This window comes from Festucalex cinctus, chromosome 2 (assembly GCF_051991245.1).
Source record: "Festucalex cinctus isolate MCC-2025b chromosome 2, RoL_Fcin_1.0, whole genome shotgun sequence".
Lineage (NCBI taxonomy): Eukaryota > Metazoa > Chordata > Actinopteri > Syngnathiformes > Syngnathidae > Festucalex > Festucalex cinctus.
Genome location: NC_135412.1, coordinates 23321068 through 23345024, shown reverse-complemented (window position 1 = coordinate 23345024; position 23957 = coordinate 23321068). Strand labels below are relative to the sequence as shown.

Here is a 23957-nt window from a genome sequence, read left to right as displayed (position 1 = left end):
TGAACTCAAGTTCAAGTAAACCCCCCAACCCTTGTTACATGCTCAATGTTTGGCACTCCAGCTGTCCTTCCTACTTATCCTGATGGCTTTGATATACCAGTATAAACTTCTTCCCTTGAAACGAGCAGAGAGGCTCATCCAAAAAAAAAGTGCCACGAGGAGCCACTTCTTGTGACATTGAATGTCCGCCAGACACAAATGCCTGCTGTGTGTAAAGAAGAGGAACCGTCGGACTGGAGGGCCCGCAGACAAAAGGGGCAACAGCACCAACAAGAACCTTTCACGAGCAGCTGTCAGAACGGCTGAGACTTCAAAAGAGCACAGCGGCTCCAACGGGGCCACGCAAACGTTCACACGCTGATCTAACGCCATGTGATTTTGCCCCGAGTTGACCGCCAGGCAAAGCACAATGACTAAACAGTTACGGGCCCGCAGTGTCTTGACATAGTGGATCACCTCCAAAAAGTCTCATTGTCATCGGCGTTGGCGCGATACTACTCACATCCCAGATTGCTGTTGTTGGATGGCACCACCAGCAGCTCCGCTTGGGAGTTCTTGATGATGTCACGCCAATGGATGGTGTCGGCATGGCACAGGAATTTGTTCTGGTCAACGTAAACGCCCCCGTTCAGGATCTCTGCAAGGAGAGAAAAGCAAAACAAAGAGAATTGAGCACGCAGCCATGAATACGTAATAGTAGTATACAATGGCAGGAAATCGATAGATCAAGGTTAACCACAATAATCTCGGAGTACCGGCATATGGCGCTCACCAAAGTGCATCTGAGCGTGAAGATAAATGCTATTGACAGAGCAATTCAATACCACGCTGATTTCATAAGTCCTCCCAAAATAGATTTTTACTCCAAAAAAAAAAAAAACACACAACAGGAAAATAGTATTTTCCGACTATTTTACTCATTTCCTTTACATTACTTTATCTGGGAGATAAGGAAACATTGAAAATACAAAAGTCTCTTGCAAGACGTTCATGGTTGACAGCAGTATTTGCAAAGTTAGACGGAGCAAGAATTCAACAAAAAATAACAGATGTGAAAGCATCAGTAAAACAATGAAAGAAAGAAAAAACGTCATGTAGAAAATCTACAGTATAAACAACCGTTTCTCACAAGAATAAAAACAAAGTTCAATGGGATCAGTTGCAGCTCAATGTAATTATTTCCCCAAGTAGATGGCGCAGCATATTAAAACACTTTCTTTTTCTTCTTTGACCAGTATCCAAAAAAATGCTTTGAATGGTAATTAAGTATAAAGAAGGCAGAGAAATTAGATATTTAAATACGATCGTTGTGTTTCAGCCTGAGGATGGACTGATCAGACTTCGCAGTACAACAAAAGAATTTCAAAAAGGAGCAGAGCAAAAAAAGCAATACTCAACAACAACGTACAACGTACACACGACACTGCAGATAAGGACCTAAGCTGCTTGTGTTTGAATGATGAAGCAGCATTTCTGATAAGTGTGGCCAAATGCACACGTCGTCTCGTTAATTGATCATCTTGGTGAGCCTGTTTTGTAAATAATGGAATCTTATTTAAGACCATTTATTGTGGATGAATGTACCTCACTTAGTTCAGGTTATCTCATACAAAAAAATATGAGAGTCAAGTCATATTGTTGGACAATATTAAAGTTCACATATTCATATTTTAGTTATTTTTTTCCAGTTTGACATTTAAGCACTTAAACAAATAAATCAGAAGTTAGCAGTTATTCATTGTGGGAATGCTTCAGTATATGTTATTGTGATTTTTATTCTCCACACTTTTTTTGCCACCTAATTCCCACATAATACTTCCAATTTACATTGTTCAAATTTCACCTAGCTTAAAAAAAATTCACGCCTCCCGGTGTCTATATATCGTCTGATTCCACATTACTTACAGTATTTTCACAATTGAACATTTAATAACTTTCCCCCATTCATTTTCAATGGGACATACATTGAACTTTTTCTAAGTACACTTTCCACGCCCACTTCCATACATATAACTTATCATCATTACCAGGTGTCTGATACTGCTCGTTGGCACAGTTGGTAAAGTGCATTGTCCAGTAACCAGGAGGTTATAATCTTATAATTAATATCTCAATTTGCTCTCAGCATTCCCACGCAATTTTTCCAGAAATTGCACTTAGTCTACTTATACAAGTTACTTATTTGTGCAAAATATTCTTGAACAACTTTGTTAACAAAACTTCTTGTGCATACTAATTAACAAATCTTGTTTGCAATCAATGGCCCACATTTGTGGGAGTATTTCGTAGTACAGTATTCCATAAAAAAAACATTCTTGATTCTGAATTTAAACTAAAGGTCTTCTGGCAAACCTTTTGGGGTGAGAAAACCTTTTTATGCTAAGCACTGTAAAAGCAGGATCACATTTTGGCACAGGTGTTGGGTTTGGGTGGATTTGATGGCTCGAGTCGAAGGTAGACAAATTCTGAGCTCACAGACGTGAGTGGCACATGTCATCGTATTCCATTCATAAATATGACAATCCCTCTGAATCATTGTAGAAATCAATTCATCATTAACATCATAATACATAATTAATGTCAACATGAAAATATCAACAAAAAAGATTGTGTGTTTGATCAACAGAATGTCACACAACAGATAGTGGACTAAACAATTGTCACCTAATTGCATCTGTATTTCCCTCATCTTTATTCATTCCATTCATTACTTGGGGGAATTCCAGTCGTAACGCAGCAGGCATGTCTAAGTCATAAATGTAATAAGAATGCATATATTTGTGGAGACTGGGGTGAAGTTGTGTGTTACAATTTGCTCTCGCAAGATGAATTCTGGCGGTATTTGTGAGTTGACAAACTCCGGAGAATACATCTCGTACCGCTCCCGCTGATAACCACCGTTCCAGAACCACTGGTGGTTCGGACCAATCACAGAGCGACATTGTGTTTGGGGGCGGGACATGCAGCTGTGATGAAACCAGGAAGCCAGTGCCGACGCCAGAGCTAACAAATAAACCTAACATGGACAAATGGACGCTACAATTAATTCTGTTCTCGCAGAATGACTCACCGTTTACATGTTGAATGTTGAACAGCGAGAGGCGCCTCGTGCATTTCTAGCTGGTAAGATGTTCGTGCCCCCCCCTCTCGACATGAACGAAGATGAAATTTTCACCCGTAGCCATGTTTGGCTAAAACTAACATGTAGAATGATGCATCGTCCAATCAGCTCGAATTATTGTACAGAATGTCCCGCCTTTTCCCCACTAAATTACTGTGGAGTATTACCAGTGTTGCCAGGTGCATGATAATTATCGTATTTGTATGATAATTTGACCCTCTGTACGATGTACGATCAATAATCCTAAAAAATGGCAAATGTATGATAATTTGACCATTTCGGATTATTGCCGGTAAAACTGAAACTGAATTTTTTTGCGAACCTTGGAGGCATCTGTTATCATGTGACATAATACCAGCCAATCGCGCTTTGCTGAGCATGAGTAACAAGAGACGTCCATGCATTGATTGGCTGAATGGTAAGCGCCCGCCCCCAGGAGACGCTTCCAAACAGGAAATCGCGCAAGACTCAAACCACCTTTCCAGTAATACATACAGATCAGTGACTTTAACCCACAACAAAGCCTTGAGTGCCTGTGAGCGCGTTTAAACACAAGAACGACTATGTTTGACTGTCGTGTATTTTGGTTATGACGGGTGTATGATAATTTCAATCCAAATACAATAATTTTGAGCCTATGGTACGATAATCTTATATTTCCCACCTGGCAACCCTGAGCGGTACATATCCATCTGTCTATTGCCAGGTTAGCAAAACGCAGCAACTGCTAACATTCAATAAGTGCTCACATCACTCTTGACCTGCTTCACCTGACTGAGTCAAATGAAGCGCGATTGTACTGAGACTCAAGTCTCCTCCTCACGCTCCTTCTGCTCCATAGCAAAACTGACTCCATCTTAGATGCCTACACATGGAGTGCGGTAATGAATCCTAATCCCTCGTCTTGTTACTAGTGCAGATTTTGGAGAGCGATGAAATGATGATTTCGTAATCCCTTCCCCCCCACCGTCACGAGCGGTGACCCGTATGAGAAGGAGAAACAACATCAGTGTCCTTCTCAGACTGTTGTTTAGCCTAGTTTAGGGATTTAGATGCAATCACCTCTCATCCTCTTCTCCTCCAATATGAAATACCGCCACATTCTGTACACACACGTAATGTCCCGATGAATTAAATTTCATATAAAACCTAACAATGTGCTTTAGCTTGGAGCTGGATGAGCCGACGGGTATTATCTCCCCGGGCTGATTATTAACACCAAGGGAGTCGGGCGCACGACACGCGCGCAGACACGGGAAGCTAATCATCAGCATCCGACATGATGATTAAGGAAGCGGGCCCCAGTGAAGGCACGGACATCTATTCCAAGCCCTCTTAGAGGTGACATGTCGCTCTGTCTGCACGCCGAACGGCCCCGCAGCCGTGGCCTGGCCTCGTGTAATCATGTTCCCGTCAAAATGGACAATTTATCAAGGGGTTGTTTTACATTCGAGCAGGGATGGAGAAAAAAAAAAATAATACATGCACTGGCTCAGCTTTTTTTTTTCCCCCTCTAATCAGGACCACACAGTTGGCACGCAGCAATGGCGCTTACATTTATCATGACATATTGTATGTATGACTCAAGTAAAAGTAAAGTAAATAATGTGAACTCATGTGAATAACACACACCCGTGTATAAATATGCCCCACCCTAAAATTCAACATTTAAAAAGTAGTTATTTTCTTTATGCTTGTGTATAATATGGTCGCCCGATTTGCTGGCGTTCTTTATAATCAGAGTGAATAATATGAATGGATAAGATTCAAAACATACCAATAAAGTGTCGATGCTTTTAATTCTAGGTTTAAAAAAAAAAAAAAAAAAAAAAAAAAAAAAAAGATATTTTCCCATACCTATGATCAAGGTCTTCAAAGTATTTTTGAAATCACATTTTTTTTGACAATTGTCTTCTTGCGCTGTAGGCTACACTCTTTTTAGTACTTAATTTTTTATTTCTTGACTTTACTTTGAAATCTCTTCAACTCTGTTTGTAACCTTTCTTAAACGTTTTACTTTTAATTACAGTATGTGAAGCATATTGAGCTATCTTGTGTATGAAATGCACTATAAATCAGTGATTCTATTTTTTTATTTTTTTCCCAACTGCTAGGTATACCCCGGGCGGCACGGTGAATGACTGGTTAGCCCGTCCGCCTCCCAGTTCTGAGGACTCCGGTTCGAGTCCAGGCTCCGGCCTTCCTGGGTGGAGTTTGCATGTTCTCCCCGTGCCCGCGTGGGTCTTCTCCGGGTACTCCGGTCTCTTCCCACATTCCAAAGACATGCATGGCAGGTTAACTGGACGTTCCGAATTGTCCCTAGGTGTGCGTGTGAGTGTGGATGGTTGTTCGTCTCTGTGTGCCCTGCGACTGGCTGGCAACCAGTTCAGGGTGTCCCCCGCCTACAGCCCAAATCCAGCTGAGATAGGCACCAGCACCCCCCGCGACCCTTGTGAGGAGTAAGCGGTCAAGAAAATGGATCGTGTTATTCATGGGAGCACGCATCTCCTTATGACTGCTAAAGAAAAATCTAAAGTAAGATGATGCCTTATTCTATCATTGTGACATTCACCATTGTGTCATTCAGAGCAGTGTTTCCCAGTCAAAAAAAAGTCATAGCACACCTCCAAATAAAAAAGTAAACACACACGTTAGCTAAAAACTGTAGTGAAAGAGCATTTAATTGTTCAACTTGTTTTTTATAAATTGCTAGCATATATTTATCTGAACCAAGACACATTATTTGTTGTAAATCAATAAACGTTTTCAGACTAATGAGATGAAATTAGATGATTTCCCACAGCACAGTGGTTGGGAATCACAGGCTTACAGTCCAGCACCCTAACACCCGCCCCCATCCCTCATCCGCCTCACAACCTCCCACCACTTCTCATGAGCGCCCCCCACCCGTCTGCCGAGCTTCCATCTTCCCGTCAGGCTGGGAAGGCGACACCCAGCCACCCGCTTGCCAGCCATGTCCCTCACTCCCATTTCCACTCCACCCCGTCGTCATCCACACTCTTGTGATTCACGAGGCGGCCGTAAAAGCGAGATGGGGAAGGAGGAAGCGGAGGGGTGAGCACAGAAAGGGAACACTGATATAAAGAAAAAAAATGGTGAGGGAAGGCCTTATTGCTCAAGCTCTGAAAATCGATTCTGATAAGAAATTGTGCGTAAAGTAATAAACCTTCACCGCATGGATTTTTACTAGTACTGTTTTGTGATGGCGAGGTCAGATGGTTAGTTCAAGGAAGGTCTGTGAGATGCAGCTCTGCATGTTAAACTCCACCTACTTTGCAGATAAACAGTGGAAAGCAAACACATGGGAACTGTTCATGTTGTTGCTGTGAGTCACCTTTTCATGTTTGGGCTCTCAAAGAGGCATCAGATAAAACATCTAGGGTGCGCTAACATCTTTATAGTTCACTTTCTCAGGTCCAAATCGTTTGGTGAAATCCACGGTTCCATTCGTGTTCACACAAAGCCCGACCGAAATGCATCACATCGCACCATGTGACGTCTTTATTGGTTATAAACGGGGCATGTGGGAAAAATACAAATAAAAAAAATCACTTATGGCCTCACAACGTCAGTTCTGCAAATTGAAAATAATATTTTCTAGGGCCTATAATATGAGAATCATCATTTCACACCCTTTTGCAGTGCGCTTGGTCACAAGAATGTAAACAGCTACTGACTAGCAAATGGTAAGCGAGTAGCGACTTAGCGCAAATACAAAATGGAACATGGTGTCTGTGGATCTCTCTCTGCTTCATCTATCCTTTCCTCCTTCCTCTCTTTAGTTTTTCTTCTGGTCTCTTGAGATCTCCTTAATTTGTTGGAATTTAAAGGTTTCTGGATTTGGCGTAAGTCTCTGGTTTTGTAACCATGTGGATGGCAGGAGGTGTTTAGTTGGTGCTGGATTTCACTTTGATCCATCTTTCTTTCCTTTGACCTTTCCTCTGGTCTCCTGACCTTCTGAACTTCATGATTCTGGCAAGAATTTGAAGTATGAAGTTAAAAAAAAAAAAAAAAAAGGAACCAAAATGGCATTTGTTGATAAATAACCCGCAATCTTGCAGGCTACAAAATTGAGCACATTATCCTCATTTGTGGTGTGAAAAGAAGATGGCTGTAAAAGATATCGCAAAAAACAACAACAACAACAACAACAAAGTTACCGGTTCGATCATGTACATTGGTACACTCACTCATAGTATCCTCAAACAAAGACATGTACATCAAAGTCTCAATGTAATCTGTTGACATGGAAAATTTAGTACAATCACCATTTTCTTGAGCATATTAACCAGACCTCACGTCATCCTGTTAGCTTCAGATGCTATTGCTCATGTGCAACTGCGCACACGCTGCATTCCAGACTACAAAAATGATGCCAACTTCAGTTGCTTAAGTTCAGGCCAAACCACAACTAGCATCGTTGCTGTATTTTCACCTGCTTGACTAAACTGCACCAAAGGGGAACAAACTAGTAGCCCATTTGATTCAAACTGACTCAACAGCACTAGTGCAGTGCTGCCAACTTGCTCAGCTAGTGTGCTGTATATTCACCGACTTTTCTGACCCCTCTAGCATCTGCTCATCAAATGTGACGAGTGAGAAATAAAAAATGATTAACTCATTCACTCCCAGCCATTTTCAAAGAAGCAGTGTTCTATTGCTATAAAAGCATGGAACCTATCAAAAGAAAGATTAAAGTCTCTTCTTTCATCAGGAATTTTTTTTTTGTTTCTATCTGTTTTCGTTTTGCAGCAATTAGCATTAGAAGAGAGCTAAGTTTCATCAGTTTTCACAAATCTATTAAGATAAGTAATCGAGGTTTTTTTTCTTCTACATGGCCCTGGTTGATCTCCTTTGCTCTGCTGCCACCTGCTGGCCGTTTGTGTAATAACTACCATTTCTGCAACTGTTCTTTGCAGTTGAGAGGCTGCATCAAAGCCTTCTGTATGCTCTAGCATTAAAAAAACAAAAAAACAAAAAAAACAACGTATAAATACGTCTTTGGGACACAGAACATTAAAAAACACGTATTTACACGTTATTGGGAGAAAATGAGTTAAGAGGCTGCATCAAAGTCTTCTCTATGCTCTAGCATAAAAAACAAAACAAAAAAAACAAATACGTCTTTGGGACACTTAAAACAACAACAACAACAACAACAAAACGTATTTATACATTTTTGGGAGCAAATGAGTTAAAATAAAAAACTTAAAAAAAACCCACATCTTAAATAACAACAACACAGTAAAACACCCAAGCCCTACTACAATTGGGAAGGGTGGGATAAGAGAATCACGACTATATGGGTAAAAAGTACAAGAGGTAACGTAGCAACACCATTTTAGTATATAGTTTTAGGATAGAATATTAAGGAAGTAGTAATGGCCTCCTCCAGCAAACTCTGTTCTATCGCCAATTATGCTCATTTGACGCTCATTCCGCGGAGCAAAGAGCTGCTATTCTGAAGTCGTTTATGGACGATGATTGAGCCGGCAGCAGCCAGAAACCACCATCCTCTGCAGGGAGCTCGCTGATGAGCTTTCATCAGTGCTGCTAGCCACTTGTCCCACATCTCTTCCTCGGCCTAATTATGCTGATGAATAAAGCCTTGATAGCGATCCGTCCTCGGCTGATGAGTCCACGTTTTTTGTTTTTTTTTACGCTTGCTGGCATTGTCTTGTCGGGTGTGACACACAGATGAGCATCTGAGGATTAGGCGCCGTTGATCATTTTTTTGTCATTTTTTCCCCCCTTGGAAAACACGCCAGGTACAGTGTAGCGAGCAGCAGGACTGCATCTCATGCAAACCTCTGCAAAAATAAATTCTCTTCTTTCCATTTCACGCTCATTAGGAAGCTTTGGTTCAATGCCGAAGACAAAGCCGTACATTTGTCGGCGGCGCTGAAGAGTTAAGCAAATTTACAACTTAACGTAAATACCAATTAATCATGCCACAAGTGCTTTCGAGGATTCTCTCAGGAAAACACCTTGTAATTTTGCATGAAAAAAGAGGAGTGCGGCTTCTTTAATGAGGAACTAATCAAAAAAGAAAACCCATTTGTTTTCCCTTAACGCCCCTTTGAGCTTGTAAAAACAGCTGTTTGTGAGCTAGTGAAGTGTTTCTGTAAAAAAATAAAAATACATACATCAATAAATGGTGCAATGAGCAACTTGCCCTGCATGATAACCGCTGACCATTTGTGGTTATTTACAAGTTACTGCACTGTCTGGCAGAATGCTCTGAGTGGCCCTCACGATTGCATGCAAATCTAGAGGACACCTAAACAAATTGCGTTCATTTCAGGAGACAGCGACTTCTTTGAGGAATGCCAAACACCACCTGAAAAGATCCCAAGCAAATAATGACTCAATGAAGTAGGAGCGCGTGTGTGCCACTCAGAAAATTCCATCGAGGCGGAATATAATCCATCCAATAGCAGAGTCATTCAACAGAAACAGAGCACCCTTCGCCTTGCTACGGAACCAACTGGCATCCATCCATCCGTAGCTCAGGGCTAGTTGCGGGCAGAGGGTCCCACCCTGAACTGATCACCAGTCAACAGCTGGCATCCATCTTTCAGGTTTTCACTTTGAACCGTGCACACGTGATGCAACATGAGAACGAGATGAATAATGCGGCATTGGGTGCCGTCTCTGTTTTTAAAAAGTCTTTTTCATCCTCCCCTTGGAATGATCACTGTGTAGCTTTTTTTTTTTTTTTTTTTTAACTCCAGATGGAAGGAAAACAAATATATTCTCTGCAAGTGTTTGTGTATAAGTAGGCAATGTAATTGCAATGCATCCAATTAGCTGGAAGTAGAGTGCAAAGATTTCAAGACGAGGCTTTTCCCCAGCGTTTTATTGGCCTGGTGGCCCACCAGGCTTTTCTTGCCCCCCACCAGGCCAAGTGCCAGAGTGGTCGTTTCCCAACCAGGAGGTTGGGGGTTCGATCCTCAGCCCTTGTGAAAATGTCGAAGTGTCCTTAGTGCCCGCCTTGGGGGAGGTGGCGTGGTTCAGTGGTTGGACGAAGAAGCGCAATAGGATTTCACATGTATAACGGAACATGGTGTTCCACAGGGTTCGATTCTGGGACCTCTGCTGTTTTCATTGTATCTGCTATCCTGGGGGTTCTACCACGGGGCGCCGTGGCTCAGTGGTAGAGTGGTCGTCTCGGAACCCAGAGATTGTGGGTTCAATCCCATGTTATTGTGACCACGTGGAAGTATCCTTGAGCAAGATACTGAACCCCCCAGTTGCTCCTGATGCTGCATAGGTAGGTGAATAAGTTCTCTTGTAAAGTGCTTTGAGGGCCTTGATAGGTGGAAAAGCGCTATATAAATCAAGTACCGTCAAGTACCGTTTAGCATTTAAAAAAACACTGAACCCTAGTTTGATCCCAGTGGATTCCAGCAGCCAACCACTGGTGTATGAATGCGTGTGTGAATGTCTGAATGTGAGGCTTTGTAAAGAGCTTTTGGGCACCATATGGTGTACATAAAGTGCTATGTAAAAAGCAGTCCATTTACCAAGATGTGAAGGGCACCCGCTCTCACTAGAATGTGTAGGTGTACCTATTAAAGTGTACAGTTATATTTGTTGAGCTTTAAAAAAAAAGAAGCTGATTTCTGTCATGTGCATATAAGAATAGACAAGAGTACGAGTGCAGACCAAGTGGTGTGTCTCTGAGGAAGCGATGTGCGAAGCGCTCCACTGTGAGATGCCTCCAAGCATGTTTGCTCAGACGAACACACACACACAAAAAAAACTGTTGCGAAAGACAGCAGATGATGTGAAAATGACTTCTCTGATCTTATGAATCACAGTTTTGACAGCAGAGCACGCAAGAGCCGCCGGTAGACAATGCAAAAAAAACAAAAAACGCCAATAGATGTGACGAATCAGCAAAACAGGCCAAGAGCGGACCAGGACCGAATGAAGTGTCATACAACTGCAGCTTCAACTGTGTGCGGTGTTTTTTTTTTTTTTTTTTTTATAAATGCTGCCGTCTTTGCCAGAGGAGAGTGGAGAAAAACTTATCTGATCTTCACAGAGAGAAGGTGAGTCTCTGGAGTCCCATTTCCCCACTTCTCCATTATTAGCTCTGCCAGCCAAAGAGATATTGTGCTCAGTGACAAATGGGAGCGGAGCTGCGAGGCACAGACAGCGCGGGGGTGGTCCCTTTCACCGTACCCCTTCCGCCCCCCCACCTTATCCACCAATCCACAGCACCACTGCTACCTCCCTGATAATTGTGTTTTAAAGCCCCTGATTAAATTTCGCAGTCTCCAATGATATTGTTTTTGCCATGAATCCTTATGAAAAATGCTTTGTGCACCGCGGAGTCCGTGTAGGAGGCAGAAGATGACACTTTTTGTACACGCCAAGCCTTCAACGGACGCTAAATTCTTGCCATCACTCTTACCACTCTCCTCCGCCCACTTTTGCTACGCCTTCCCTACCACTCTTAAAAACACACTGAGACATAAAAACTCCAAATTTCGGGGCCTTTCGTGTTCTCTTCAACACAAACACACCCAAACAACTACTAGTAATTACTACTTATGTAATTACTTTGTAATTTTAACATCATTTATCCTTCAATTTCCTTCACAAGCATTCACTTTAGCATTCAGCTTTTAGCATTCAGCTATTAACATTCAGCTTTTAGCATTACCACGCAATTTCTTCAGAAATTGCACTTAGTCTACATTCAGCTTTTAGCATTACCACACAATTTCTTCAGAAATTGCACTTAGTCTAGTTAAGCAATAAGTATCTTAGCAAAACGCTCTCGTCTGACAATCTTATTTTAAGTAAAAATAACTTGTCAGAGCAAAATAAGCACATTTAGGTTAAATTTAAGACATTATACGTTACTTAAGATTTCAGTTTTTGCAGTGCAAAACGAAGGCAAAAGTGGATGGTGGGAGGAAGCTGGCGCTCATGGCATAAACTCACACAAGCACAGAAAAACATGAACATTTTTTTTTTTTGCAGATTTGAACCACCGGCATCAGAATTGCGAGGCAGGATATGCTAACCACTAGATCAACTGTGATTTTGCAGTCAGGAACATTTTTAACGGGTTATGCTGCAGAAGTTGGTGGGATGAGCTTGCAGTCAAATAAGCAGTCTTCTGTCTGCACTCCTCTGCATCTAAATCAAGCTGCGGCCTTCCAACCAGCACGGGCCAAACAAAAGCCGAGCCAAAGAACGTGCAAGCAGCTGAATGCTAATCGTGCTAATGAGCAAAGGTGGGTTGACCAATGTCTCGTCACTGTGGGGATTTGAGGACACATTAACTATGTTTACATGCAGTCAATAACCCTTTTAAAACGCGAATATTGGCAATATTCAGGTTTTGTAAGGCCATGTTAACATATAACCTGGCAATAGCCAAAATGATATTGTGCTTCACTCAAGAGAGTTCTCCGCAATATCCATCTGGTACCTCTCCACGGTAATTTGGTCGGGAAAAGGCGGGACATTCTGTACAATAATTCGAGCTGATTGGACGATGTGACATTCGACATGTTTGTTTTAATCAATCACGGCCACGGGTGAAAATTTCATCTTCATTCTTATCGAAGGGGGCAAAAGCACGAACATCTTACCAGCTAGAAATGCACAAAGCGCCTCTCGCTGTTCAACATTCAACAAGGAAACGGTGAGTCACAGAATTAATTGTAGCGTCCATTCGTCCATGTTAGGTTTGTTTGTTAGCTCCTGCGTCGGCGCTGGCTTCCTGGTTTCACCACAGCTGCATATCCCGCCCCCAAACACAATGTCGCTCTGTGATTGGTCCGGATCGGCAGTGGTTCGGATCGGTGGAAATCAATGGGAGCGGTATAAGATGTATTTTCCGGAGTTTATGAACTCACAAATACCGCGAGAATTCATCTTGCTAGAGCAAAGCTAGTAAACACGCGAAATAATCTGAATATGCTCTTAATCGGGTTTTTAAAAATCCCAAATAAGACCCCTGGGTTGCCCCTTTCATAAGCCAAATTCTACCTCGATTGAACGGTGCAGAATTTACCGTGCAGACATGATACTCTACCAACGAACACTGCGCTTCATTTTTCTTCTTGCTTGATGAAAGTCAGAGACCGCAATACTGGATTACAGTAATGGATACTGGTAAATATTAAACAGAGGCTGAGGCCCAAAGTTGACATGCTTGCTGTAAACATTTTTTTTACGGCTCGTGGCGGCAAACGGTAATGCAACCTAAATGAATCGTTCTCATCTTTCGTGCATGGACCCAAAAGAGGGTCATGGACTCGTTCTGTGTAGGTTGCAGACAGGTTATCAAAAATGACATCAAATATTTAATGTGCATCTGAAATTGGACAACAAGCAATATTCAGAATGTGCAGCAGTCTACTGGGGCCCTTCGCACCAAAAGGGTTGAACAAAAAAAAAAGTCTTGCTGACGCACCACTTCGGCATCGCAGTTGCCTCAGAGGTGCTCAAATGCAAATAAAAAGAGGAAATTGGAACTAAAGCACCAGGGAAAAAAAAGAAAAAAAAAAGACGAGGAATGTGGACTGACACATTAGCGTGAATTGCATGTCAATGATGTCAGCGTGCATTAGATTCACTGCTTGGCGAAGGACTGGCAGGGAACAGCAGGTTGGAGATCATTTTGGCTAATTTGGCGACATTTCCTGCAGGTGACAGCCTGTGAAGAGGAGCAAGGCGTACGCCTGCTAGGCTTTACATAATATTGGAGTGCTTGCTATTCATGTTTTTTTTTTTCAAGAAAAAATGTGGTTGTTCAACTCTGTGAAAAGGTCTAAGAAAAAAAAGAAACATTTAACAAGCACACTGAGGCTTTTTGGTTGCCTTGCAAACAGCAGCGTTTTCTGCGGGAGCAAAGCAGCGTTTGAAGCCACGAGATACGTCTTAATGATCTGCGCCTTAATGATGACACAAGATCCATTATTAATGCCTTCCAGCCCTCTATTCCCTCACTCATTAAATGCACAAGCAGATATTGGTATTGGCCTTCTTTACACTTTGTAAATATATAATGCAACACTGTATTTGAGGGATTTTGCAAAAAAGATAAAAACTAAAATGTGTTCAAGAAGCCATCATACTTGGAAGTAATGCAAGGTAATGTAATTGATGTTAAAAAAAAAAAAAAAAACACTGAACATTTTATTGACTAGAAAAATAAATAATTCCTATATGCTTAATAATTGCTAAGTGTAATTTTTCACTCGATCGGTGGACTTGCTGTATACTCCAGAAATCCTCGCGTCCAAGCAATTAAAGTATAAAACGTAGCTCAAAAGTAATGCAAGACACATTACATTTCTGAATTCATGTTGGGATACAACTAGGGGTGGGAACCTGTGCGTACCTCACAATACGATACAATATGCGATACAATGCTCGTGATAACGATTATCTGACGATCTGACGATACCGCGATGATCGATATATTGGTCAAGTAATAAATCCACGTTAATTTACGTTAAAACTACTCAAGTCAAGTCTTATTAAATCCTGTTCAATCAATATTAATATTCCTCAGAAATTGTGTGCTTGAAAAAGTCGAAAGGTAAAATGTTTTAAAATTGAAGATATAATACAGCTTATTCATATAAACGTATGCAAAAGTGAGTCAGTTGCTGGACAGATGTCTTCCACAAGTCAAAGTAAGATGATGAGTCTTCTTCGCCTGAAGACTTCTGTCCATTTCCCCATTTCCCCTCCCCCTAGCTCCCCCTAGTGGCCCGCCAAGTAATTGCTCAATAAATCATGAACAATGGAGCGGTTATAGTGGCTGTATATTAACTACAAATATCGCAATGCTTGCATAGGCGTATCGAAAATCTACCGGGAGACAAAGTATCACGATATCGATATATCTGCAGTGAAGTTGTTGTGTGTTGTAAATACTGAGTATATTGGCATTAACATACCCATACACAAGGTTAAAATGGAAGAGCAGCGGCCCGGAAGCAAACAAAATTCTTTCATCTGGCTGACTTGATGTAGACGTCTGGATTTCAACAAAGGTTCTGTCGTCTAAAAGTGTTAATTTGTCTAATAAGAAATCAAGCTCATACATTTTATAGAGTCCAAGAAGCATGACACATTTTCACCTTACGACAGAATATATCATCCGATCAACCTTGGGAAAATGGACAGAAAAATCGTACTTTGATTTCCATCTCTAAATGATGACGTTTCACAAAAGAGAAGAAAGTTAAGCTTAAGAAACTTAAAGGAACACAAGACTTATGAAAAACTAACCAGCTATTCTGTGAAACTCTTCCCTGAAAAAAATTGCCAATTTATGTTGAGCGATTATGATTTTATAGCAGCGTTTATGAATATTTTGGCGTTAAGTATTGTATCGAGCATTTTGGTCACGTGATCATAAATACACATTGAAAGAATAACAACAAAGAACTCACGAGGAATTAACGCGTCCCACAGTGGACATCAAAGGTGGAATTACTCCTTACAACAAAGAAGCAATTCTTCAAAAGCAGTACAGCCATGGAGGACTCGCCAAAGATTTGTTTCCAACCGAAAGCCGGATGAAACTGGCAGATTCAGCCGGCTTTTACTATGCTAGGCTAAGCTACATGTCATGTCACACTTTAGCCCACATTAGGAGCGACCACCCCCACACGGAATGACATGAAACTGGACGTGCTGAGGATTTGACGCTGAACAGAATTGGCGCAGTATTTGGGATCGAAGACGGTCTTTTTGTTGCCCATTACGTCAGCAAATTCCCATTGAAATGAACGAAGGCGGCTTTCGTTCTATGCACGGGAGACGTCATCACGATCATGTGACCAGGAACATGGCGTTCCACACGGTACGTTCGAATTCTGATACTTAATCGGTTTAAAAGAAAATTCAGGGAATAAGATGCCAGGGATATTTAATTTAATCTTTGTACACGATGCCTAATCCAATTCTGGAAAATGATTTATAACGTGTATCGCTTTAAAAACATTATTAGCCTACTGTAAACGTATCTGGGGGCTGAAGATGAGCCGTCAAAGAAAGTTCAATATGGCTCTAATCCAGACTGTGCTTTTGGCTGAACGCTATTTGATCAAATTGTAATTTCATTGCGGTATCAAAAACCTGTGAGGATAGCACCAAGTCGCACATCAAGCCAGAAAACTAGACATTAAGTTTCGGCATTGTCAATAAATTGTAACAGACAAATTATATGTACTAGCATCAAACAATTGTTGGCACTGAAAAAGATCCATGCAATTACCGGCCCGCTTCAGCAACCTTCAGTCTAGATGCTTTCATACTGGATTCGACTGACCAATGAGAATGTACATCACAAGTTACATGCGGATGAATCTTGGTTTCTCCCCAAAATCCCTTGTGAGAATTATTAAGCTTTTATGAGAAATCCGTGGTGTAAACTTACAGCCCAAAAAAAAAAAAAACAGATCAATTTACGATCATAAAAAAGTTTCTTCCTCCCTCGCGCTATGCACTTGGCAGAGGCAACAAATGAGGTGAAGATGGTTTGAAAAATGGGAAAAATGTGCATTTGTACTTGCTATGATGTTATTACAGTTTCAAGTTCCCTTGAGGAAACATCTGAATTACACTTGACTTTTTCTTCAACTTTTATTATTCCAGGTTGTAGCCTTTCACTCAGAGGTCCTGTGCTCTACGAGTGTGTGCTCCCGAGTGTTGTCTCAGGAAAGGTCAAAGTGCCCTTTCCCTCCTCAACGTGTCCGTGCACGCATGATCGCTCCCTCGGCAGCCACCGGATCGGAACATTGCGTTTTTTTTTTGTTTTTTTTGCTATGAAACTAGCAACGTGCTTCCCCCAAGTCAAAAAGGCTGCAACAAAGGTAATGTCGATCCTTTGGCGTCACAAGGATGTTTGCATAATTTGGTGTTAAAATATGTTCTGGGCCCGGTTGTTCAAAACTCGGTTATATCTATATATCTTAAACGTCACTCTTATCTTGTTGTTCAAAACTCTGTTAACGGCTGTTAACTTGCTGTTAAAGTTAACACACCTAAGGACCGCCGCTATCTTATTAACAGCGTGGTTAACTCTGCGTTCGTGGCTAATGATGGCCGTTGAGCACAAAAAAATAAATATAATGTCTATCGAGCGCTTGACTTTGACATTGCCGATTATTCTGATGAAAAGTTACGCACACGCTATACCGATTAGCAGTTAATACAATGCCAAGTCTCATGCTAAGTCAAAAGAGAAAGAATAAAAAGATTAGTTCTAAAAATGGACAGAGAAGGGGGCTTGCCCAACATTTAGTGGGAGGTGATTCCAAAGAGAGGTTACCTGTCATCTTTCTTGTTTGCGTTCACGGCAATAATCAAACAAAACTAAATAGCTGTTAATTATTTAATTTAAATTAATTTAAATTTGATTTAAATATAGCCAGCTGAGATAGGCGCCAGCACCCCCCGCGACCCTTGTGAGGAATGAGTTTCATCGTTATTCACAAATCTGTATAAAACACTGGGAAAAGAGCTTGTTGCAACATAGCCCTGCTTGATTTCTTATACTCTGCTGCCACCTGCTGGCCGTTTTTGTAATTAATACCTTTTTTTTTACCCGTCCACTGCAGTTAAGAGGCTGCATCAAATCCTTCTGTATGTTCTAGCATGAAACAACATCAACAACAACAACAACAACAACGTACAAATACATCTTTGGGCCACAAAATATTTAAAATAGAACATATTTATATGTTTTTGGGAGCAAACGAGTTACAATTTTTCACGATTGTCAACACACGTTTCTCAATACAATAACGGATTTCTCAATACTGCACACACAAAATGCTAAACCTGACACTCCCTTTGCATGAAGACTCTTGCCATCAAATCTCTACATTGTGCATGTTCACAAAATGGAACTCATGTTTTCATTTGCTACACACAGTCGTATTTTCCAATGACACATAGCATTCATTGAACATTGAATTCATTGAACTGTAATCAAACTGTTGTAATTATTGTGACTAAACTAAAGCTTAAATTTTATGGTCAGTTTATGCAGAAATCCATGTAACGCTAAAGGGTAAAAACAAACAAACAAAACTTTTACCCGCAACTGAGAAGACAGCAGCGTCTTTGAGCCATGATTGAGTCAAGTCAATTAGGGAAATACTGTTTCATAAATCCCCTCAAAAATCTGCTCCAACTGTGGGAAAGCTTTGTGACGATGTAATAATTTTCACCCAGTTCTTGCACAACCCGCCGTGGGCGGATATTTGCTACTCTCCCCCCCCATGCACGACACAAAGAATGTTGTACAAAACAGACTTGAAATTGGCCCGGTCAAAAGAGTCAGCAGCTCAAAATAAGGCTGAAAATTCACTTTATTTGCTCATGGCCAGTGCATGCCCAACTGTGGAAGAGAATCATTAAAACAAATCCTGAAATATAAACTCTGACCAACCCGCCAACTCATTTATTAATGTTTATAAAAAAATAAAATAAATAAATGGACAACTGTGAGAGGAAAAAAAAAAGCAGCTCTCCTCATTTCCCAGTAGCATTGTGTGATTAAGATCCTCACACAATCCCCCGGTGTCAGATCAACTTTTTACCCAAGCAAAAATCAAAACGCAGTAGTACTTTAGAGAGTTCATGCGTAGTTTTAATCCTATTTATGTTTTTGCCTTAGATTTGGAAGTTGACAATTGTTGAGGCTTCATTCCTTTTCCAACAAGTTGCTGAGATTTCCTGGCGGCTTTTGCAGTCCATTTTTTGTTCCTTGGCTGTACTTTGGAGGACATTGCATGCTGGAAGTGAATTTTCCATTTTCCATTGGCCGCAACTTGATGTGCTCAAGGATGTTGTTGAGTTCTTACTGGAAGAACACCATGGCAACAGATTTCGGTCAACTGTCCCAAAAGTCTGTCAAGACGGATGCCAAAGATGGACTTTTTTGTTTGATTGGCACACTCCGTGCAATCTGGAGCTTGTTGATGAGTTTTACATGGGAATTTCGCTTTTGTCTTCTGCATGCAAGGTAAAGTAAAGGAGTGACAGTCCATCCGTGGTTCTCCTCAGATTGGACGCTGTAGTTTGTTGTCACCCCATTAACAGTTGCGCTCCCCGGCGAGAATAAGCAAAGATAGCAAACGCGCCACTTGCTCGATTCACACTATGCCGGATGCCACATTGACCACCAACTCCTTACACGGTGTCTTAAAAGGTGATAATGAGGAAGTGAGTCACTGGAGAAAATGGCAGAGCAGCCTCGATGTTGAGAAGACCAGTTTCAAACCTATCAAAAAGGATAATGTCCCCTTGCAACTAGTGTTAATTTTGTCAACAAAAACTAAACAAAAATCATTTCGACAAGGCAGATTGAGTGGAGTGGGGGATATGACGATATTAGATCGTTAAGGATCATTAAGTGTTGACGATCTCATAAAGCTGAAAGATCAACAAGATCGTCTGTAGGGCACATTTTATAGAGTTCAACTTTATGCGGGCTCAAGCTTGGTTTATGCTTGATGCATCCGTGTGGTCTTTTTTTTTTTTTTTTTTCCTCCCTCTCCACTCACTCGTACGGAGCCCCTAAGGTGACGTGGTAGAAAAAACAACAACTTTGCGTTCCCTCGCAAAGATTGCGAGGGAACGCAAAATGTGACGCATGATTTAGTGACGCAAATGAACACTACTTGCAGCACATCTCTTGGAGATGTGCTGATTCGAAGGCCGTGACCACAAATCACAGTGCAGAAATAGCGCAAATAGCATCATAACAAATGTGTGTTTTTACATTTTGGTGGTCCCCATTAGTCCAGACCTCTTTTTGAGGGTCAAGACTTGGTTTTAGAGTTTAGGTTTGAATTGGGTTTTGGTTGTGGTTGGGTTTAGGGTTAGGATTAGGTAATCACTTATTATGGTTAAGGTTAGGGTAAGGGGCTAGGAAATGCATTATGTCAATGAGATGTCCCCACTAGGACTGTAGACCTAACGTGTGTGCACAATGAAACTAACCCCAAGCAGCTATTTATGCGCACACTTTTTTTTGAGTGCATAAACAGAAATGTAATTAAAAGGGAAAATAAGGCTTTTTCACAGATATTTGATCTTTGCATACAACAACACTAAATTAATTTGGTAGCAGCGACTTGACATCAAAACTCAGAGCCCCGATTTTGTGCCTATTAAATACGCATAAGTCAAACACAAGGAGTAGACTGTGATATTTTGCAAATGAGCAAAACAAAAATATATTTGTAGATTGAAGAGAACATCCATCAGCAGAGGAAATTCCATTTTCAACGTCGGGCGTCAACCTCCAGTGACTCATCGAAATAATTGATGTTTTTTTCGTTGCCTCCATAGCAACTTTGTCTTGACTGACAACTCACTCGTATGCAACATCATGTCCACAGATATTAAGATAACAGGTATTTCTTACATAAAGCGTATGCCGTCAACAACGATACATGCATTTTATGGTGTTGCATTTCGACGTTGAATTATGTCAAATGTAATCAGCTGAGAAAGGCGTCTGTGCTCTTGAAGTGCGCTTGTTGTCTTTCTCGAGGATTTCTGAGGCGCCGAACAAGTGACGCATGGAAGCATCGCTTACCTGTGAGGTTGCGAAGGCCCAGCTGCCGCAACCCGTAGTAGCCGTCTCGCCTGTAGTTGAGGAAGATGGCAAGCGCGTAGCGGCCTTCATACAGCTTGGTACCTCTGATGATGCGCAGATTCTCCAGTGGAAGGTAGTCAAACTGGTTCAGGGCCACCAGCACGTAGCCCGTCACCTCTCGGATTGACTGCAAACAAGATAGAAGGATGCAATTTGAATGCAGCGTGGGAATATTTACGAGCACTGACAGTTTTACCGAAGATACATTTGAAGAAGAGTGGGAACCAAATGTTTGTTTGGTAAAAGTTAAGTAATTATCGCTGGCTCCTGCAATTCAGTATCAAGACCCTGACATAAGCCAAAATAATTTTTACAAAAATGTCAGCCGAACTGCACACTGATTGCACACTTATCTTTAATTCTGAATTACATAACACACGTTACATTGGCATATTTTAAAATGTTTGTGACGTGTCTTGTTTTTGCTCTTGTTGGCAACAGGTTTTTTTTACCCACATGACTCAATGTAACATGAACTCATTTGCTCCCAAAAACGTATAAAAACGTTCTATTTTAAATATTACCATGCTCCCAAAAACATAGTTATACTTTTTTTTTTCATGAGCATACAGTCAGGTCAGCCTCTGACCTAAAGAGGGAGTTAAAGCAATGGTAGTTATGACAAAAAATGGCCAGCAAGTGGCAGCAGAGTGTAAGAGATCAACCAAGGCTATGTTGCAACAAAGCTGTTTTCCCCAGTGTTTTTCAACAGGTTTGTGAATAATGATGAAACTTAGCTATATTCTAATTCTTATTGCTGCAAAACGGAAACAGATAGAAATATACATTTTTTTTTCCCTGATGAAAGAAGAGACTCTAATCTTTCTTTTGGTAGGTTCCGTGTTTTTATAACAATAAAAATGTTCTGTGGGCCTTGCAAATTAAGTCAAAATCCAGTAAAACAGCCGGGGGCGAAAGGGGGTTGCTTCAGTCAAAATGGCTGCCAGTCAATGAGTTAATGTGTCAATAACAAGTAAATTGTTTGTCATAAACTGATTTCAAATAGGCATCAATCTTTTAACCAACCATTGTGCGCCATATTCTCCCGGGCACTTAAGTCATGAAAAGGCTTCTCTGTCTGCATGCATTCTCCCGCCCACTTAAAACTGGACCGTTTCACCTTCTGTCGCCCCCTACTTTAGAATTCTGCATTACATCAAGAGAGCCATAGCTTTAATTGATTGTGTTTTACTGAAAATATAAACTCATCACAAGTACAAAATACAAGTTGTAGTTAAAAAAGAGAAATGGAAAATAAAAATAATAAATCATCAATAGTATCATAATTGACATGTTCAAAAGGAGTAGGAAGAAGTACACACTTATCTAGTCCTACTCCCTAATGCTTATATCATAAAAATGTACTAAAGTTGTTCTTACTAACATAAAAGTTAAAAAATAGAAAATCAACAAAACATGTTTATCTTAAGTGCACATATATATTAGAATGAGTTATAAGTCCTTATCCATTACATATACGCAAAAAAAGAGAAAGTGAAAGTAAAGCCCTACATAAACAATAAATTCTCAAACATGAAGTATTGAACATATGTGGGCACACATGCACATGCCCATACATGCACATAATAAGTACATACACATATAAACATACATACGCACACAAATTTATTTACATTTATATCTGATTTACATATTTTTTATCATTATCTTGTTAAACCTCTTTTTAAATGCAGTAATTGATTCACATTTTTAAAAAATTCAATTTCATAACTATTCCACAAATGAACCCCTTTAACAGAAACACACATTCGCTTTAATGTTTGTTCTTATCATTGTTTTTTTTTTTTAAAGTCAATTGTGCCCCGTAACCGATAGCAACAACTCTCTTTGATTTTGAATAACTTCTTCATTGTGTTGTAAAGTTGGTTATTTGTATACATTGTACATGATTTGAGCTGTTTTAAATTCGACAAGGTCATATAATTTCAGATTATTTAATTTAATAAATAACGGATTTGTTGGTTCTATAAAATGTGAGTGATTAATTATTTGCATGGCTCTTTTTGTGTGTGTTGGTTTTGTTATGTTCTGGAGTTGGATCCCAAAACAGCCACAAATAAGATTTTAATTTTTTATTCGCATAACATCGAGTGGCGTAGAACAAACTTGACTAGACGAGAATCAACGAGAATGTATCGAAAATCACGAGATGCTAAACTAACTTGGGCTGTGGATGTGCACAGAGGAACAGAGGTAATAATCCAACAAAAACACACACTTCTCAGTCATGCTTATATAGACAGCGAATCGATCTGATTGGCTGTGGCTAGACATGTGGGAAACAGGACTGACATGGAATTATCTGATTGGCTGTTGACCAGATAAAGAGATTAAAGATTCTTGACATCACATAGCATCTTACCAGTTGAAACTAGATGCTGGTTACATCATTTCAAAACAGACACTTGACCACAGAGTCATGACCCAAACATAACCCTGGCACGATCCAGTCATGACAGTACCATGACCCAAACATAACCCTGTCATGCCCTTCCTTGCATGACCCAAACATAACCCTGGCATGACCCAGTCATGACAGGTTTTGTATATATTTCCCCATATTTTGACACAATAAATCAGGTATGGCAAAAATAATGTACAATATAATGTATACTGTATAATGATTTATTCAGAATATCTTTGGTTTTATAAAAAAAAAATAAGCACATATATTTTTATTTTAACATTTTCTACGTGTGATTTCCAGCACAATTTTGCAACAATTATAACACAAAGAAATGTTATTTCATTTCCTATTTCAATTTCAATTGAGTCAACAATGATTTTAACTGGATGGCTAATTAGTCTATTCCCAAAAATTATAAACTTTGTCTTATCTAAATTCAATGATAATTAGTATCAAACCAGTTTTTTAATATATTGGTTTGACATGACGCAGGCCAGTGGTTAGCACCGAGTGGTCTACGAGCCAAAATTGGCCTCCTGCTAATTAATATCTGGGCCTCCAAAATGACATTGATGAATAAAACAAAAACTGAACATTAGAGATGTTGCGTTATTCATGGTATTAAAAGTGCCTCGATATCGTTGCAGTCTTGCTTCGGTACAAAATAATGAGCCATTTTGATTAAAATGTAATTTTGTTTGGCATGCTGTTTGGAAGGGCTCCATTAA

The 23957-nt window shown here is 40.4% G+C and overlaps 1 protein-coding gene across 4 annotated transcripts in view; it reads right to left on the bottom strand.

Moving 5' to 3' along the window:
• Nucleotides 1-23957, bottom strand: part of LOC144014190 (receptor tyrosine-protein kinase erbB-4-like) — a 260722-nt gene that overhangs the window by 94298 nt on the left and 142467 nt on the right. For all 4 annotated transcript variants that reach the window (XM_077513792.1, XM_077513794.1, XM_077513793.1 and 1 more), the window contains exons 3-4: nt 20742-20928; nt 503-637 (exon numbers count right to left, since the gene is read on the bottom strand). In XM_077513792.1, the coding sequence (XP_077369918.1) occupies nt 503-637; nt 20742-20928 (322 nt within the window). The remainder of the gene's footprint in view (nt 1-502; nt 638-20741; nt 20929-23957) is intronic.